Source organism: Scardinius erythrophthalmus (genome assembly GCF_964197995.2).
Source record: "Scardinius erythrophthalmus genome assembly, chromosome: 16".
Taxonomy (NCBI): domain Eukaryota; kingdom Metazoa; phylum Chordata; class Actinopteri; order Cypriniformes; family Leuciscidae; genus Scardinius; species Scardinius erythrophthalmus.
Window position 1 is genome coordinate 22670033 of NC_138236.1, and position 20169 is coordinate 22690201.

Genomic DNA, 20169 nt, shown 5'->3' on the forward strand with positions numbered 1-20169 from the left:
CACGCGCAAAACTTTCCACTCCCATATGCGCTTTTTTGGAATTGCGCTTTCACGCTAATTTGCCCTGTTTAGTAAATCTGGCCCTAAAACTTTGTTTATTTAGGAGAGAAAAAATATAATTTCCAGATTACCTGGTCTCGGTGGACTTATTTGGCTGTACACATGAAATAGTGGTATATTTACTTGTTTGTACTGTGGTATGATGTAGTATTCGTCGCCATGGTAGATGTAAAGAGCTCCCTGGTGGTCATCCTCTAGCGGAGCTCCCACGAGCAGGTCAGAGTATCCATCATGGTTTAAGTCAGTGGCTACAGCCATAGCATAACCAAAGCGTGCATCCTGTGCCTTCTGCTGAGAATGCAGCGTACCGTTAGGTGCAAAACCATCCTGGTAGAGAGAGGCAGATAGTGAGACAGAGTGAGAGTTACAGATATAGCATTCACTTTATTTATAATATTTAGACTTTTATAACTGAAAGGGTAAAGTTTAAGACTAAAAAGAGGAATAAATTGTTTAGCATGAAGGGGATTTGCCCTGGTGAATATATGTCATGATCCCAGCCCATGTTCACCCAAGAACACAGGCTGGGATCATGACAATACCCTTGATGTTTATTTTTTCACTCTGTATGTCTCTCACATTCACATGTAAATCACACAAACAGTACTGCCACTGTGGTTCTCACCCCATCCAGACAGTAGATATAGACTTTGCCTGTTTCTTTGTTTCCTGCTCCCAGGAACATTGGAGCAGCTATAAGCAGGATATCTGTTATTCCGTCCTGATCCACATCCACCACGCACACCTCACTCCCAAAATATGAGCCAATCTGGACAGAGAGAGAAAAGATGTTAGGCAATCTGAAGATTTCCACACTTCTTGAATGTATTTTCATTAGGGATACACCGGTATTAAAACTCTGGTGGATATAACAAGGCAATAATTATTTTGATGTTATGGCCGAAAACTGATAAATGACAATATTGAAATATAAACACTGTCCAAAGTTTGGGGTGAGTGCATACTTTTATTCAGCAAGGATGTATTAATTGAAATATGTAAAGACTGAACCGTAAAGACATTTATAATGTTACAAAAGATTTCTGTTACAAATAAATGTTGTTCTTTTTAACTTTATGTTCATCAAAGAATCCTGAAAACATATATGACAGTTTACACAAAAATATTGTTTTCAACACTTATAATAATTTGAAATGTTTATTGAGCAACAAATCAGCATTAGAATGATTTCCGAAGGACCATGTGACACTGAAGACTGGATTAATGATGCTGAAAATGTAACTTTGCCATCACAGGAATAAATTACATTTTAAATAGAATAGAATATATTTAAATATATACAAATAAAAAAACAGTTACTTCAAACTGTATTTCAGCATTATAATTTCAATTTCCTTTTAAAATTCCTATTGTCTGGTAGATATTCACAATATAGATAGAAAAAGAAAAATAGGCATATGCACAAATATATTGTGCATCCCTAATATTCATAACTTTCATTGACCTTCTACTCATTTGTGAGTGTTAAGAATAAATATTTTTTTTTTTTGATTTAGACTGATTCGCTAAATTAATCATTCAAACTAATATGTGAACCAATCTGAATGATACAGCGAAAAGAACCGACTCAACAACAACTTTTTCACAAATCAAAGTTTGCAAGCAAGCAATATTTTAGACAAAATATATTTATTATAGAAATGTTTAAGATTTTATTAATTTCTATGACTTTTCCAGGCCTTAGAAACCCAAGTCCCCTGATTTATCCAGGTTTTCCATGACTGTGGGAACCCTGACTCTGGATTTTGTTCTGAGAATCACTTTGATTTTAGGAGCGGCCTGAGAAAATGAAACCCGTTTGCTTTTCTTTAATATAAAAATAAACTCATTAATTGTGAGAGAGCAGGAATGTGGGGTAAAAGAAGAAGGACAGAGAGAGGAAAAGCAATTAAAGATCAACTAAGAAAAGAAGGATATTGCAAAACTCAAAGAATTGGACTTCACGCAAGGGTTTGATAGAGATCTATTCTGTGCTGTACCAATCAGAGTGCTGATTGTCTCAATGTGTGTCAAGGGGGAGGGTGTCAATGTAAATAAATAGAGCGATGAAGGAGAGATCGCCACCTGTTCTCCATTTAAGGCCTGTGTGATTATGACATCGCCTTCAGGGGTGAGGTCAAACAAGATGACCTTTCCTTTGTGCTTGAATCTGGGTGCACCAGCAACATACAACCTCGTCCAGTCACCTACAACCACCGATGACACAGTGTAACCTGCAACAGATGTACATACAGAGAATCTGACCATCGCTAAATATGAATACATTGCTGCAAATGTTATTTTAAGAGAAAAACTTGATGGATTGATTATTTGGTGATTGATTACCTAGGTAGGCTGCATGGTTCTTCAGCTCCAGTGGGAACTCTTTCTCGAAGGCCTCTCGTGAGGGCCTAATCTGCCCTTCTTTGCTCTTCTTCAGGACGCCTCCCTCCCAGTCATATGCTCCCACCATGCCAAACAAGATGCCATCCTACAGTCCAAAATTATATAGCACAATATAGCATGATTGCATGTTCTATACTCAGTTTGTCATTTCAAATATTTGAATAGGCTTAAGTACACGTGGACATAAAGTTAATTTAGACTCACATCCAAAATGTGTGTCGAAAAACCAATCTGAGACATCTCCATGAGAAAGGCACTTTCATTGTATCCCAGGGTTCCTGTAACAGCACAACACGTTATCATTGAATTACACACTGTAAATTAATAGGAAGCATTAAACTGATCAAAAGTGACAGTAAAGACGTTTTCTTTAAAATAAATGCTGTTCTTTTGAACTTTCTATTCGTCAAAGAATCGTGTAAAATGTATCAGTTTCCACAAAAATATTAAGCAGCAAAACTGTTTTCAACATTGATAATAATCAGAAATGTTTCTTGAGCAGCAAGTCGGCATATTGTGATTTCTGAAGGATCATGTGACAGTGAAATCTACCTGGCAGCTTTTTCATCACAAGAATAAAATGCATTTGAAATTATATTAAAACAGAAACTAGTTGTTTTAAATTGTAATCTATTTCACATTATTACTGTTTTTATGGTATTTTTCATTAAATAAATGCAGCTTGGTGAGTATAAAGGCCGGGACACACCAAGTGGACGGTCGGCCTTTGGGCAATGTCGGGCTGTTTTTTGAGCGTCAGTCAGCTTAGTTTTTACGGTGTGTTCCGCATCGTTGGCTCTAGTCGGACACAGTCAAGTTTTTTTTTGGCAGATTCAGCATGTTGAATCAGCGCCGGGCAGTTGGTGAGAGAGAGCACTCTGATTGGCTGTTCAGCTTAGAATGAGGCAGTGCACGAGAATAAAAGCATAAGTGTTATAATTTGACATCATTTTACCTGAGCACTCGAATGCACAAATATTTTCTTAATAACATGAGACAGCTGGAACGAAGCAAGTGATAAGCATGACTGATATTCCCAACGGTAAGCAAGTGCTGGTTTGTTTATGGTTTGTATATCTGCAGTCCTAATTTCAGATTCCCTTTTTGAATAAAGAAAATAGACTATTTCCTTGAACACAGGCGCAGAACGCATGTGCTAGGTGACGGTCGCCTTTAGGTCTTTTGGTGTGTTCAAACGCGCTTTTTGGCCGAGACGCAGCCGACGAGAGGCGACAACACAGTCGGCTTGGTGTGTCCCGGGCTTAAGAGTCTTCTTTCAAAAACATTACAAAAAATCTGTAATTGTGCAGAAATCTGTTGAACTGGACAATAAAAGTTCAAGAAAAGAGTACACTGGGAAACTCGTCTTAAAAATGTCTAAAACATAGCTAAGGATTGCTAAGGTAAACATTATCAATACAGGATGGCAGTACAAGATATTTGAATGTACAATATAGACCTACTTGCAATGTGAATTCTAGTTAGTGCATAGCCTTGGCTAATCATATTTCTTCCTGTTTATCTAACCAATGTGTCCTGTGGATGCACAGCTGTGCCAACTTTAAGGTCATTCGTCTCCTCCCTTCCACCCTTCTTCCTGCATGGCTTTCCTCAGAATTTAGATGGCACAAGCATCACACCCTGTTCTTATGGAAATCATTTTTATGAAAAGACATCTTGTCCTGTCTTTTTCCCTATTTTTTATGATGTCTATGTCACCTATTACATTAAATTTTTTGGTAAAATATCTCGCAACATATTCACTCATATAATACAAGGTTCATAGGCACTTTATGTCTAAATGAGTGACAAAATTTTTTGCCCATGGTCAATATCAGTTCTGCTATCAGATGTTATACAATAGCCCCAAAATTATTTCGGGACTTAGGACACACATAAAATGTATGAATTAAATAAATGCTGCTTGTGTACTTGCGTACATTGTCAAGTGTGGTAAACGTGTCTGAATATGTTGAAAAAACAACAACATCAACATCCTTAATGAAAAGGAAATCTGATATTTCTGTCCTTTTTAGGTCAAAGAACCACTGTTGCTCTTCAAGGGAAGTACTAGTAAGGTTAGATCTGGCTCAACTTTACCAGCTCACAGGGTGCGTGGAAGCAGACAATATAAATGTACAAAGGGGAATCCAGCAACACTCGTGGTAAGGGGAAGTTTAATAGTTTTTAAAAAACAACAGTGCATTTCAGCTTAAGAATCTTCCTCAGGGTATAGACCTCATGCGCCAGAGAAACGAGGGCGCCGCCATCTTTAGAATATTGTCTTTGAACTTCCGTTTTTGCAGTCGCTCTGTATATTTCTATGGCATTGCTGTCCAGGAGTAATTAGCTTTTGAAGTGGATTTACTTAATGTGAAGTTAACATGAGGATTGTAATGTTTAAAGCAGATGTCTTAACAAATGTCAGTAGACCGGGAAGATATTAAAACGAGCCGTTCATTCATTTATATGCAAGATCGCAGTGAAAATACAGACCGGAAGTCAAAAGACACCGAGCGCAGCGCTGAAAAGGGGTGGGGCTACATAAGGTCTATAGAACAGACACAATACATGAACATTTTAGGAAAACATCTCCATATTAAGTAACTCATACAAAGAAAATTAACAACAGCTGACAAGCTCCACTCAAGATATCACACTGATTGGTTAAATTTGCTGAGTTCATTAACTGATTAGGTGATTGTTTCATTTCATAATTAACCTTTTTAACCAATCAGTGTCTCACTCAAGTCTTGAGTGGAGCTTGTGAGTAACTTAATATGGAGATGTTTTCCTAAAATGTTCATGTATTTTGTCTGTTGTATACCTTAAGGAAGGCTCTTAAGTCGAAACACGTTGGTATTTTTTTTAGAAACTATTAAACTTCAGCTTACCATGAGTGTTGCTCTTCAAGGGAAGGATATCTGTTTTTTTTTTTCTCTGGCCATTGAGAATGAACGTGCTTACCCTCTAGACTAAAAATGCGATCTCCCAATGCATCTACAATGTCATTTAGTGCAGCTTCATCCGTCACATTGAAGAAGTATTTCTCATCTGGGTCACTGGCAATGTACTTAATCTCATTGATAAATGTCTCTGGATCCTGCTGTCTGCGGATGTAGTGACCTAATACCTGTGGAAGAGAGAGAGTCAATCGTTTATTGAAAATTAATCAGAAATGTTGATTCCTCAGAGTCATGTTCGAGACAAGTCACATAGTAGAGGGAGAGGAATAACAACAGAGATTTTCTCATCGGGAGAGCCAACACCTCCTCCACACCATTGGGGCGAAAGCAGATGATCTGATAGATCAATTACTAAAGTGATACAGGACTCAAAGGAAAATCATCCTAGAAACAAAACACCTACGCAGAGGAAACAGAGAGAATATCACTCACACCCACTGGCAGCACACCACTAATGACAAACCTTGAAAACCATTGGTGCCAGATCATGAGTTCACTCTCCATTGACATGCACTTATATCTTTCCCAACAAGACCATGTATGCTGACTTGATAAACTCCAACTAATCAATATGAGAAATCAGATTTTTTTTTTTTTGTCCAGTCATGTATTGGTCATCATCTTTCAAATTTATGACCAAGGTCTGGAATTATTGGGATACTGAAGGATAATAATCTCACAATCTGACTTTTTGTCACAGTGTGACTTTATATCTAACAGTGTGATTTTATTTCTGAGTGTGAGTTTATATCTCACAATTGTGACTATATCTCTCAGTGTGACTTTATATCTCACAAAGTTGACTATATCTCACAATTTTAAATTTATATAATCGCAAAATGACTTTATATCTTATATCAATGTGACTTTATCTCATAGTTTACAGTTTGCAAAGTTTTAAGAGCCCTCACAATAATCCGCCAAATTTACTATATTATTGGTCGGTGCCAACAGCCTCATGGAAAGTGCTATAACATGTAGCTCAGTTGCTATTCAGCCGACCTGAGTTGTGGTCCTTTCCTGATCATGTCCCATTCTCATTCCCTCTTTGATTCCTGTCAATTCTCTATACTAACCCATCCCAATAAAGGCAAAAAGGTTACACAGCTACATTTAAATGGCCGTCAAAAGAGAAGGATTCTTTTTGCCCACAAATTGGTGCAGTTACAGCATCTACCAGCAAGGGTGAATTGGTCCATGCTACCCAGCCAAACCTTGATGCCTTGGAAGTGAGGAGTGTTCATGCTATCAATAGATGATGGCTCAGCACCCTGGACAGAGATCTGAGGATTTTTATTTGGGTCTCATCTGAGGCTGGGGTGCGTTCCTGCTCTCAAAAACAATCAGACAGCAATTGTTGAAAACTTTCCAAGCATGTTCTCAGTCCCAACTAGTACTTGGTTTACAGTATTTGAGTTAATAGGCAATCATTCAGCAATCAAACCTATAATATTTATTGCATTTTAGTACTAATCTGCTTTATTTTGCCGAGGTAATTGTTGCACATTCCTAGTATCTTGTTCTGAACTTCCACCCACTTCCCCACCCACCATGCTCACATTCCCAGCATCTCTATCCTGTAATGTCTAAAACATATCCTGGCTGAGCCACACGACCAATACAGTGAGGTTGTTTCTCTACTCTCCCGCGAGTGCTTTACTTTTCCATCCGTTCCCTAGTTCTAAAGGGGAAATGGAGAACATAAAACACATCAAAACATGAAAGCTATGCATTGCCTGGCGGAGCATCAAAACCAGCTGTCATAATTTTATTCCACAGTTCCCCTGAGGAGATGCAAAAAGACATATTACCCAGATGACTCGGCAAATCCAGACACCATTCTGGCACTGTTTGTGTAAGAGAGGAAAACATGGGCTCATTCAGGAGCAGGTTTACATGCTCTCCTCCGTTCCAATGAGCAAGAGTACAGTAGAAATGTTGAATTGTTCAGGGGTATTTAAAATGGAAAACTTTGAGACAGTCTGACATTTATTATACAGAATCAGTGTTGTTAACTAAAACTATTAAGAATTTGTTTCCGTTAATTGAAATAAAGTAGAAATAAAATAAATGAAATAGAAATGAAAGTTGGCAACTAACTGAAATAAAATAATTAAGCTAAATAAAATAAAATAAAAAAGATAAAAAAGAAATAGAAATAAAAAAAACTAATAAAAATGACAAAAGCACATACAATTACTCAAATTTAAACTAAAATGAGAGTGAAAAAAAAGCTAATTAAAAATATTGATAGATAGGCCTCATATGATATACAGTAAATAATACTAAAATAACACCGAACAACATTTATTGGTACTTGTATTTATACATTCTGAATGTCTAAACTACTCTTTTTTTAATAACAAATGTCATTTTTTTTATTTTAGAAACTTTAGCCACATCTATGCATGGTAATGATGAGCAATGGATGGTTTTACATGTGGTTACCGTGGTCTTATTACAAATACCACAATTAAAATATGCAAGAGCTCTCCATGAATCCTCCATGAGTTAGACCAAACTATCAGCTTTCCTCCTGTGAAAAATAGGTTCTGTTGGACTGATCTCTGATTGTAGGAAAAAAAGAAGAAAATTTTTTGTTTGCCTGCAGACATTACAAGATATGACTGCAATTATGAACAGCCTGATGAAAGGAAACCAATATCTGTTAAACATAAGTTCCACTGTCAGACTATTTTAAAGTGTCTAATTTCTGAACCACTAGTGACACCAAACAGAAATGCTAAAATAAAGACTGCTTTCAAGTTTGCGAGTTTAAAATAACCCGTCCTCAATTGGTTAGGCAGGCAGTTAACTCTGGTTGAGTCAATGTGAATATGTGAATATGCTCTATATAAAATAGGTGTTGTAGTGGTGCTTGCGAAATGAAGCATCACTACTACTATCTCATTTGCTTATTATTCTTTTTTCCGTATAAACTTTGGCACGTAACTCGTCCCGCACTGGTTAGACCAATGAACAAGGTGTAAAATCATGCGGCTTATTGAGAAGTGTGCTATGATCGGGTGTATGATGTGTGCACAGCGGGCGAAGACTCGGGCGAAAAATCTGTTAGACTTAACATTGGACAGATTTTTGTGACATCATGGATGTTGTAGCGTCTTGATGGTGGGCTCATTACTCATCACTCGGTTTAGCAAGCAGCCAATAAATAGTGACATTTAAACTTCATTGCCACGCCTTAGCAACCACTTACAGCATCAGATTATCATTAAGAAGAGATTGGCTCCTTTGATTCAGGCTGACATCCAGTCAATTAGTTTCACCCTGGTAACAGTCTATCCACACCCTAGCAACCATTTACAGCACCTTAGCAACTGTACGGCAGCATAAATAAGCATATCAGAACAGCAGTACCACAACATCATAGAGACACAGGGGTTGGGTTTTTGTTTTGGTTGGAAACTACTGTATCACTATGGTCATTGTGTAGCCACACCCTAACAACCATTTAAAGTACCCTAGCAACCGTATAGCAACATGAACATGCCATATCTCAACACCAGAACCAGTGGCGGACGCAGACACTGAATGATGGATGGACCTCTCAAAGTGTGAGTGGGCAGGAATAATTCAATTGGCTTAATTTGAGAGAAAAAATTGGTCAGACCGCTCCCTGCGAGGCACTATAAACTCCTATGACTTTAGCACTGTCAGGTTCTGTAACAGAGAGAGAGGAATTCAAATCAACAGAGCTTTATTAATCAACTCAAACATTTGGGCCGTAGAGTCCTTAGTCAGATCCACAAACAGCCCTGAGTCTAAAGGGGTGTCCGGGTGTCCAGACAAAAGTGATTTTCACACTTAGTGGGTTATCTTGATTCACATTTCACATTGCTCATAATTTAACCAGGGTTAACAATTAATCCTAGGTATTCGTATGTTACCTCTTGAAACTGTCTCTTTTTCACTCCAATTGTCACGTTTTCTGTTACCGTTTGACATTTCCCCCCTCAAACGCTGAAACTACTGTTTGTATCACGCATGGTGTTTCCGTGACTGTCCAAAGCATGTGAATATGAGGCATGCTACTGGTTTTTGGTTTCTAAGCATCTAGTCATAACAGAAGCTGACATGTGGAAAAATGAAAACAAAAACAAACCAGGAGAGGATCGAGATCAAAGCTGAGTGCTGACAACCGCTATATTACTAAGCGAAATCACAATGTCTGAGTCCTGTATCGACAACCTACCATTGCGAATACAGTACATTTACTGTATGTGACCTATGTACAGTCCCTATGTACACGTTATGCAAATATTGCATAACCATGCCACGGCTTGCCAGACTAAAAACTTACCCATGTTTCACTTTGTAATATGGCTGATTTCTCACAATTCCATATCCTCTTTAAAACGATGGTTCAACTTTGCTATCTGCCTGAATATGTATTATGTAGCATAGCATCTGACATATAGTTTACAAGCTGCTTTATTGACTTCTTCCCGCAGCGGATTGGGCGATTACATGATACATTTCAGTAAGTTGTACTGTATCTTTCAAAATACCTTCTGATGTTCATTCATGTTTATTTGGTCCTGTAACAAGTAGTAAAAGAGGACGAGATGATCGGTTCACATGCCACTTGAACTGAGACGATACATCGATCTGTCACAACACATTAAAACATTCATTATTTGTAGAATAAAATTGACATAATTTGAAAGCTGAAAGTTCGTTTCATTTCAAAAGTGACTCTGTCTTTTTTGTCGGTGTGTTGTCAGTGTTCTCTATGCTCCGCAATGTTGTTTTTTTTCACTGTGTGAGAAAATATATACGTTTGGCTTGAGAAAATCAGTCACACTGAATGCGTGGGAATTGGCAGCCCTATGTAATATTAGGATAGAGTGCTAATGCATGACAAAATAAATCACATTTAAAATAATGTTAATCGTTAAGAAAATTTTATTATTAAAAAATAATGTATTTCCATGGATCTGACAGGGTAGGCAAGCTGTCAATCTGTCTTAGCGCCACCCCGATCAGAATATTGCACAGACTTGAGAGCTAGCGTTCTAGCAATCACGTAAAAGACCATAGTAACTGCCTAGTGACGAGTTTTGCCACGGCAAGCATCACTCACATTTTCTTCAGAAAATGTCAATTTTAAATGTCCCCTTAGACCAGATACTATATTATGTAATAAATTTGAAACTAATGCAAAATAGACCCCACTATCCATAATTAACAGTTCATGATGAGCTCATGAATATAGGCAGAAAATTGTGAGAACAAACACACCCTTTGAGTTTGCTAGTATGTATTTGTGTTATTTAAGATATAGATAAATAGATTACTAAAGGGGAAAAATCCATTTTGGCTACACTGACACCCCAGGCTCTGGTGGAGGCAGTGTCGCTCAGTCTTTTTCCTGTGCTATTGTGGTTAAGGGTGGCAGCAAAGGGGCGCAGTCTGCCTACTGACCAGCCCAGAGGGGCAGGGTGTCAGTGTGGAGAGGTTTTAGGGTGTGGTTCATTCCTCTGATGGTAAGGAACCCCGTTTGAGTCTATTTCTGAGCAGAAATAACGTGGTTATGATTGTTTAAAGAATGAGGGAAGACAGCTTTATCATTCAGGCACAGACAGAGAGTGAGAGAACCGGGTGGAGCTGAGCAGAGACACTGAAAATAGAGCAGTGCCAATTATGGTCAGTTTAAGTGGAGATCTGATATTCAGGCATAGACTCTGATGCTCGCTGTTTTTTAGGAGGGGTTGTAGGTTTTTCCAGCCTACATCAGGGGTCAGGTTTAATTATGGTATGAATGTGTATTTGTACTCACAGCGATGGCATATCTGGTGATGTTACGTTTCTCACATTCAGACAGAGCCTCAGGAAGGTCTTCCCCGTCATGGGACTCTCCATCTGTCACGACTATCATCACTTTAGTGGCCCCTTCCCTTGCTCCTCTGTCTGGACTGAAGGCCTCCGTGCTAGAAGTGAGTGAGAAAGAGATAGGACAGTTAAACACAAGCATTTGGGTCAGTAACATGTTTTTCAAGAAATTTCAGCAATTTTGATGAAGCAATTTTGATTTCAATTATTTCAAATAAACGCTGCTTTCTTTAACTTTCAATTTATCAAAGAATTCTGGAAAAAAAAAATTAAGCAGCACAACTTTTTATCACCAATAATAATTAGAAATGTTTCTTGAGCAGAAAATCAGCATATTAGAATGATTTCTGAAGGATCATGTGACACTAAAGACTGGAGTAATCATACTGAAAATTCAGCTTTGCCATCACAGGAATAAATAACAATTCAGTTAGAGTTATGTAGAGTGGCCCCAAAAGTGTTGCTTCAATAGTTTTTTGTTCTATATTTAAGTAAAATAAATGTAGTATGGTTTAGTATTTTGTTATAGAGTATAACAAAATATACATTTTAAAGTCCCCATGAAATCAAAATTGACCCTATTTACTTTGTTAGCGCATATTACTAGTCTTGTGGTGAACAATTAATCCGTGCAAGAAAATATTTTAAAAAAAATTTTTTTACCATGGTAATCTTTAATCAAAATCTGAAAATGCCCCTCCCCTCTGCATTGGAGGACCTTCTCCGATGACGTAGGTTTGAGGAATTGGTTTGGGCAACGCGTAACCACTCCCCTCAAACCGTTAGTCTGCTATGAGCAGAGATGGAGAGGAGGAGCGCTAGAGTAAAACCCTGCCCTCTGTTCAATATTCCGTTTCACTGGGAAATACGTCATAACACTGGAGAAAAGTCGTTTGCAACTTCCGGTTCACGGGGACTTTAAGTGCAGCTTAAAGGGATACTTCAGGATTTAGCATTAAGCTTTGTATTAGTAGAAAACCTGTAGTATTTTCGAATTACCATGCTTTCCACCCTCATATCCCCCTGAGACAAGAGATTTATGCATTTTTTGTCTGTAAAAAATCCTCCGATGATGCAAAAATCGCCATTTTGCGTCATCGGAGGATTTTCTGGCCAGAGGCTAAAGACTACAGCCAGTAGATGGCGTTGTTCCGCATGTTTTCAGCCCACCCATAGAGGGTGGGATCTCACTCACATAATGTACAGTGTCAGCCGTCTTTCTTTGGAAGCTAAGCTAGCAGGCTCTTGTTCTGTGGAGAAAGCTGAATAGTAGGAGAAAGCTGAGTAAGTAGGGGTTACATCCTCCTTTTCCCGGACTTGTGCGGCGGGCGAGATCGTTCAAAATGTCCGGGATTCGGCTTTTGCTTTCTGTGGTCCCAATTCATTGTTTACATGAACACCTCTTGTTTCAATCTAACTGAATTCATTCCGATTGGTGAATCTGAATGTAGTGTTTACATGAACGCTAAACAAGTGATCGGTTGATGTGCGTTTTACCATTACTAAGAAAAGAACGATGCGAGACCCGGCGCGTCTCAGTATGTAATGACGCCACCGGCCTCGCGCCGTTCTCCCGCGGCCGTCAGCCTCGTCCTGCTCGCCACAGTAAACAATGAATGAATGGCGACTGTAGAACGCAAAAGCCGAATCCCGGACATTTTGGGGCGAACTCTAAATCCCTGGCAAACTCATCATGTAGGCTAGCCTTTTTGTTTTCAACTGCGCTCCCTTACCGGTAGGCGTGGCCTCCTAAGGCAGCGAAGCAAGTGCATTCTGGGAGTTGTTGTCTTTTATCCACATAGGCCAAAAATACATTTTCTGGCTTTTCTCAGTCTAGAAAGCTCCAAATTCAAAAATTTCTTCACATTTCTTCTACTTAAATGACCTATTTTAAATACACATTCATCTTCCCAGAGGTGAAGTATCCCTTTAAGTTTCCAAATACTTTTTAGGGGCCCCTGTATAATTCCTTCAATTTGAAGATGTATATCTATCTGAAAACTGTCCATATTTCTTATTAAAATTCACACAAACACAAACACAAACTAACATGCAGCATTTATAACATGCAGGTTTCTGTGCTGCTTGTGTGAGGGTGACCAGCATTTTTCAAGATGTAAGTTTTGTGGCACAGCCAGCGTTAGTCAACTTAGTGATTTTCAGGCGGTCGTCCAGACTCTAGCTAAATATAACTATGTGGCTTTCCGCAAAAGTGCAGAGTTTAAAAACAACCAGCAGCCTTCCGCCTAATTACATCCAGTGGAGGAGGAGAGGAGAGGAGAGGAGAGGAGAGGAGAGGAGAGGAGAGGAGAGGAGAGGAGAGGAGAGGAGAGGAGAGGAGAGGAGAGGAGAGGAGAGGAGAGGAGAGGAGAGGAGAGGAGAAACAAATATTTTTGAAAATATCATCTGTGAATGACATGGTATCAAATAATGCGAAAAATGGTTCTCTGATTTTCCACACAAAGAGACAAAAGGAGGTCATGACAAAAGAGCAAGGGACTGTTTTGATGTGGTATGTGAAAAATAGAGGGCAGGTTTTAATGGTGGAGAAAAATGTTTGTTTCATGACGATATTTATACACAAGTTGTTGTGAGGGACAGACATCTTGAAACAAGGCTCGATTATTAGAAAAATTTGTTACACAGATGTTTCAGACTGGGATTTAATGAGTTATGAATGCAGATTTAGAAAGGGATTTAGAAAGAAAGCAAGCAAGAAAATGTGCGCTCAATTGTATTGAATGTGCACTCAATCAATGAAATGAAATGAAAGTATTGTGTTATTGAAGTGTTATTCAATATAACATTTACAGTTCATTTATTTTAAATTTATTAAATTGCAACTTCATTGTTACAAAAATATTTAAATACATAACGTACAGGTTTCAATAGAAATGACATTAAAGTAGATTTTAGCTTACCATAAATGCTTGTCAGTAACATTCAATTGGCAGTACACTTTCAGTAACAATATTTCAAAGACAATAATTATGAATTGAAATATAATATGTACTTAAATCCTGCTTAAGTAAGTTAAAAACTGTTAAACTAATTGCATTAAACTCATACATTTTTATTTTCAAAGCAAAAAAGAAAGCAAGAAAGAAAGCAAGAAAGCAAGAAAGCAAGAAAGCAAGAAAGAAGAAAGAAAGAAAGAAAGAAAGAAAGAAAGAAAGAAAGAAAGAAAGAAAGAAAGAAAGAAAGAAAGAAAGAAAGAAAGAAAGAAAGAAAGAAAGAAAGAAAGTTGCAGGGAAAGTGATTTGAGCAAATAAGTCTGTTAATTGCCGAGGCTGGTGTTATTTAAAGGCTGCTGCGCTTTTATTGAGTGCTACATCTGGACTTATGTGGTTTTTAACTCACACTCTCTTTCATTTTACTGTGTGTTTGAATTAATTACTATATTTGAATTCTCTCACGTTCGTGTGTGTGTGTGTGTGTGTGTGTGTGTGTGTGTGTGTGTGTGTGTGTGTATGTCTGAACATGGCTATGTGTGTTTGAACAGCTGCACGGGCGAAGGCAAAGTCTACTGAATGGTGACCACACCTGCGGCTCTGCTGAGCCAGCTCTCTCCTCTTTCTGCATCAGCAAACCTGAATGTTATCACAACCTTCCTCACCCAACTACTGCTATCACTTCAACTACCCTTCCCTTGTGTCCCTTCTAGAGAATGGAAAGTCTTAAATGAATATTTAATTGTGTAGAAACAAAGACACACACCACAAACACATAAACAATCCCTCACACAGTAAAAGAGCTGAAGGACCTGCTATAAATAAAAAAAGGTCCATGAAACCCTTCAACTTCTGTGGAGAATACAAAATGAAGGATTGTGATCAGCACTGACAGAGATGTTTGACTAGAACATTTCATTGCTAACCACACACTTAAACTGAGTGTTTGATTTACTAAAAAGAAAGGCTCACAAAAGTCATTTGTTTGAGAAATGCTTCAGAAATAAAATAGATAAAATGTTGTTTTATTGTTTTAAATATAATTGCTTATTGTTGTTATTATTATTATTGTTATTATTGCTGTTGCTGTAGTAGTCGTGTACTGTAGATCCCGAAATTTTGCTTGAATAGTGTTTTTGTCCTATATTACTGTAAAATATGGTTTAATTCATTCATTTTAAGACATTCATGCATTTTAACTGTAGCTTACTGTAAGTATAAATATACACTGTAAAAAATGATATGATCAATAAGTTATGACATGTTTTTTACATTGCTTTAAGTAATCAAAATAGGTTAAGCAATTTTTTTCTTTTTTTAAATAAATTATACAAGATTTATCTTTAATGTAATTTAAGTTGAAATTACTAACACATCCAAGTTGATTATACTTCAAATTTTAAGGCAGCAACTTTTTTTTTACAGTGTTCTATTTGGGACAACTTTATAAGAGCCATTAGTTTCGGAAATCAGAATATACTGTTCAAACTGTGTTTCTGATTCATTACATTTACATTTATGCATTCGGCAGACTCTTTTATCCAAAGCGACTTACATTGCATTTCAAGGTACACATTTACATTCTTATCAGTGGTCATGCTTTTTATTTTCGATTCACTAAAAAGAACCATCTAATAAGAGTGATTCATTCAGGAATCAGACTACACTGGTCGCACTGTTCATTTTTGATTCACTAAAAAGAACAAACTCATAAGAGTGGTTTGTTCCCGAATCAGACTACAAACTACAGGTGGTGCAATATGTTTCACGTTGTAGATTTAGAAGTGGTGTTGCATTTGGTTCCTCTATTTATTTTCTCTTTCGAAAAAGCAAGCTATGTTTTCAATTAAATGGTCCTATTAAAATGCATAGCTTGACTTTAATTAGACTAGATTTTTCAAATCTCATTTTCAGACAGTAGTGTTTCTCTCCAGCAGTCATTGAAAAATTTGAGACGAGTTTCATTTTGTGAGCTTTTGCTTTTGTGGTCAACAAGTGCCAGCTATGGTTAGTGTCATGCATGTGTGTGCTGGAGGGATTAGCCATTGGGATGCCAATAAAGAAGAATGACAGAAGCAGAAATGACAGGAATGGAAGGAGTGTGAATGGGACACAGAGAATGAATATGAGCCTCTTTAAACAAATCTTTGCTCATGCATGCAAGTCTCCGGGGAAAGAATGGAATTACAGTTTTGAGGAGGCACCTTCAAAAGCATCAACATAAAAACAAAGGCACTATTGACCAGACAGACTCAACTATGCTACACCCGTTACATTATCTCTAGATGTGGTGGGGATCAGGGAAAGGGCAGACTGTACATAAAGCGATACCTTTCAAAAAGGAGTGAGAGAGAGAGAGAGGGCTGTGCTACATTTGTTTTGAATGAGCAGTGGGTCGCCATACCAGGCCATTTGGATGGCGTACGCAGTGCGGGTCTCCCGTCCCTCCTGACGACTGATGTTCTTGGCGGCTTCAACCACATCCGGTGTTGTCTGATAGTCCCTGAGAGACCACTCATGTACTGAGATCTCCCCGTACTGCAGGACACCAACCTACACACCATAGTCACAAACAGTGAAGTTAAAGGTCCCGTTCTATGCCCCTTTTCACAAGATGTAAAATAAGTCTCTGATGTCCCCAGAGTGTGTATGTGAAGTTTGAGCTCAAAATACCCAACAGATCATTTTTTACAGCATGTTTAAATTGACATTTTTTGGGGCTCAGAAAAACGAGCCGTTTCAGTGTGTCCCCTTTAAATGCAAATGAGCTGCTGCTGGACGACACAGGGGGCGGAGCTTCATGAGCTCGTGCTCAGTCTGTCAGGAAAAATTCATCTCACGGAATGATGATAATATCAGAAACTCTCAGTAACGGCGTTCATTTCGAGTCGGACAATAATGCCTACAGAGTCAGATTGCTGTATAGAGATGAAACAGGTATAGTTTAGTAGTTTAATTACGGTTATTATAACGTATTTGTCATCTGCTTGTAGGCTATGTATCCATTATTTATTAATAGCCTACAAGTCTGCTGTCTGAATGATGATCAAACATGTACTGATGAGTTTAATAAAGTTTATTGTACATCACACAAAAGATGAAGCGTCAGTTTTACTTCAGAAAATCACCGTAAGAGCTGAGTAAACACAGTAGGCTAAGTTATAAGAAGTGCGCAAGTAGCCAGTAGAGTTGAGGGAGCATTCCTGTGGGCGGAGGTTAGTCAAGAAACGGTTCTGGTGATGTCACCAATGCAGGATGTAGAGGCGTGTAGTCCAATCGAGCCGTTTTTTGTAGTCAACTTCTGTTAAATAAAATATCTCGCTTGGCATTGAACTTTGAGCTTTATAATTTTACAGATATTATTTATGCTCTAACAGCAACATTACACACTAACTAAAGTTTGAAACATGGAATCGCATGCAACGGGACCTTTAAAGTTGATAAGTGTAATTTCTGATGTTAACATTTTTCCCCATCTCAGTTAATATGCTTAAACATGGACTGTTTCTGTGTTTGACGTGTTTGTTTCAATATCCTGACAAGCTTGACACAGTAACATTGTTTCAACCAATAGTGGGAGTCTGTGGGCGGGGCTATCTATTTGTCTGATCAGGGAAACGCCTGGAAAATGCTTGGTACTATAGACTTATATAGCTGTAAATCTGCTTTGAAATACTAATGTAAACCTTTGTACCTAAAGCATGCATTTTAGTATCTCAAATGTATATTTTAGAAACTTTTTAAAGGGTACCGTTGCAGTGACAGCTTTTGTAAAAAAAGATTCTGAGAGCGAATGATATTTTTAAAAGTACTATACCAATACATTTGAGTTATATCAAAGACTATAGAATAACACAAGACTTGTCACTCGTATTGTTTTGAGTGTGGAAAAGTGCAACATTCAAAATGGCGGAATAAGCCCCGCCTTCTAAATAAGAGCCAATCGCTGATTGGTAAAGTCATTGCGTCACTGCAGCTGCTGTTAGAAGCTCCAGTTCCTATAGAAACAGTCAGACAGGTGCTTCCCCTGTGCATGTCATGGTTCCAGCGTGTAGAAACACAATTTATGAGACAGTTGTTGTCAGATTTCATTGGTTATTTCAAATATGAAATTTAATTGTAAGCTTGGCGAACAATTTTGGAGAATTTGATGTTTCCCCATTTAAGCTGCACTTGCATGCCTGAGAAGCGTTTCAAAGATGGCTGCTGAGTGAAATGACTAGTCTTAAATGACTAAACTGTTTCTATTTTAATATTTTAAAATGTAATTTATTGCTGTGATGGTAAAGTTGAATTTGAGTGGAAAGTACTCCATGCCAATCTCTAGGTATGGTGAAGGCTATGTGATGATGTGGGGCTATTATAATTCCAAAGGCCAAGGGAACTTTATCAGGATGCATAGTATCCTGGATCCATGAAGTAACTGGCCTTTAAAAATAAAAATCTGCCTGCCTCTATGGGAATTTAACATAGGGGTGTCCAAACTTATGCACCCTGTATTTTAAGGAAGAACATTTATTTATTTACGATACATTATTCATTCACAGAGAAAATTGGTGTCCTTAAAGGTTGGATTTTTCCTAATTTTTTAAATTAAGGCAACTTAACTTAAATAATCAATTTCCAAAAGATTATTTTTTATTCCTCTTTTTAGTCAACTTTAGCATGGGTGTCTAAACTTATGCATAGCACTGTATAAAAGACTAGCAGATGTTTGAGGTAATTTGCTGTAAGTAACACAGCAGCAGTAATTTGTGCAGAGTGGATAAGAATGAGATGTAAATGAGCATCTCCACTATGCGCTCCGCCCCACCAACATGAAGGCCCAAATCTGCCAGAGCAAGATATTCGCCACAAACCAGAGGAATTTCCTTTTACCTCGTGTTGCCCCCAGCCTGCCTACCGCCTTCAATATCTCACATAAAAAAAATATACAAGCTAGAAACATAGATACACACATTTATCTATCCGTCTTTCTCTCAATCCATCCAACTACAGTATTCATGCATCCATCAGTCCATCTTCTCTTTATTACTTTCTGGTTTCACACACTGCCACTAGTACACATTCATACATTTCTAATTTTGTCCCTTCGGTCTTTCTCCTTTAGAAACCACAACTTCTGTCTATTCACATTAACATTGTCATCTATTTTCCCCTTTTTCTGTTTGGGCTCAGTTCTCTATGCAGACTGGCTTGCGGTTCTGTTACTCACAGTCACTCATATCCCGGATAAATGCATCAAAGCTAGATCTGTGTTAGAGCTGCCGTTGACAGGATTTAAGGTTAAAAGTCAGTTCTACACATCTGACAAAACCTCAGCCAGGTCTCTGTTACCTAAAAGTAGAGGTTTTGTTAACTCTCTTTGCTCTATGCTTATGCATATCATGTTCTGATCAATGAATTTCAATGATTTTTCCAGTCATTTGTAAAGACTGTGAAATGAAGGTTTTTAATTACAGATAGTTTTTTTTTTTACAGAAGATGTTACTAACTGTCAAATATTTTCTAGGCCTGGAAAATATGCATTTAAAATTCCCTGCTATTTACATAGGAGCCTTTCGTTTGGCTACATATTCTTGAAATTATATATAAAAAAAAAATTTATTGCAGAATGTCAAACTGTCACACTAAGATGAGTTGCTCAATCAAAACAGATGTTAACTCAAGCTCAGATCTTCTTCTGAACTTGATTAAATCAAAGGCCCTGTTTACACCTGGTATTAAGATGCGTTTTGGTCGATCGGATCACAAGTAGACAAGGGAGACACATTCCCGTTTACACCTGGTGTTTTAATCCGTCTCTTTTGTCCACTTTCAACCACTTCTGCCCAGATTTCTTCTAGGGGTAGGCTCTATAGAGGGTAAATGTATGTTTTCTTTTCAGATCATTTAATAATGGACAAAATAAGCATGCGCAATTTACATATTAA

General features: G+C 37.8%; 1 protein-coding gene across 1 annotated transcript in view; it reads right to left on the reverse strand.

Moving 5' to 3' along the window:
- The window catches only part of itga10 (integrin, alpha 10), a 50597-nt gene that overhangs the window by 13245 nt on the left and 17183 nt on the right, over nucleotides 1-20169 (reverse strand). Inside the window, exons 7-14 of the mRNA XM_081389833.1 lie at nucleotides 16641-16789; nucleotides 11233-11383; nucleotides 5434-5599; nucleotides 2671-2744; nucleotides 2407-2551; nucleotides 2146-2294; nucleotides 686-829; nucleotides 184-387 (exon numbers count right to left, since the gene is read on the reverse strand). Coding sequence (XP_081245959.1) covers nucleotides 184-387; nucleotides 686-829; nucleotides 2146-2294; nucleotides 2407-2551; nucleotides 2671-2744; nucleotides 5434-5599; nucleotides 11233-11383; nucleotides 16641-16789 — 1182 coding nt within the window. The remainder of the gene's footprint in view (nucleotides 1-183; nucleotides 388-685; nucleotides 830-2145; nucleotides 2295-2406; nucleotides 2552-2670; nucleotides 2745-5433; nucleotides 5600-11232; nucleotides 11384-16640; nucleotides 16790-20169) is intronic.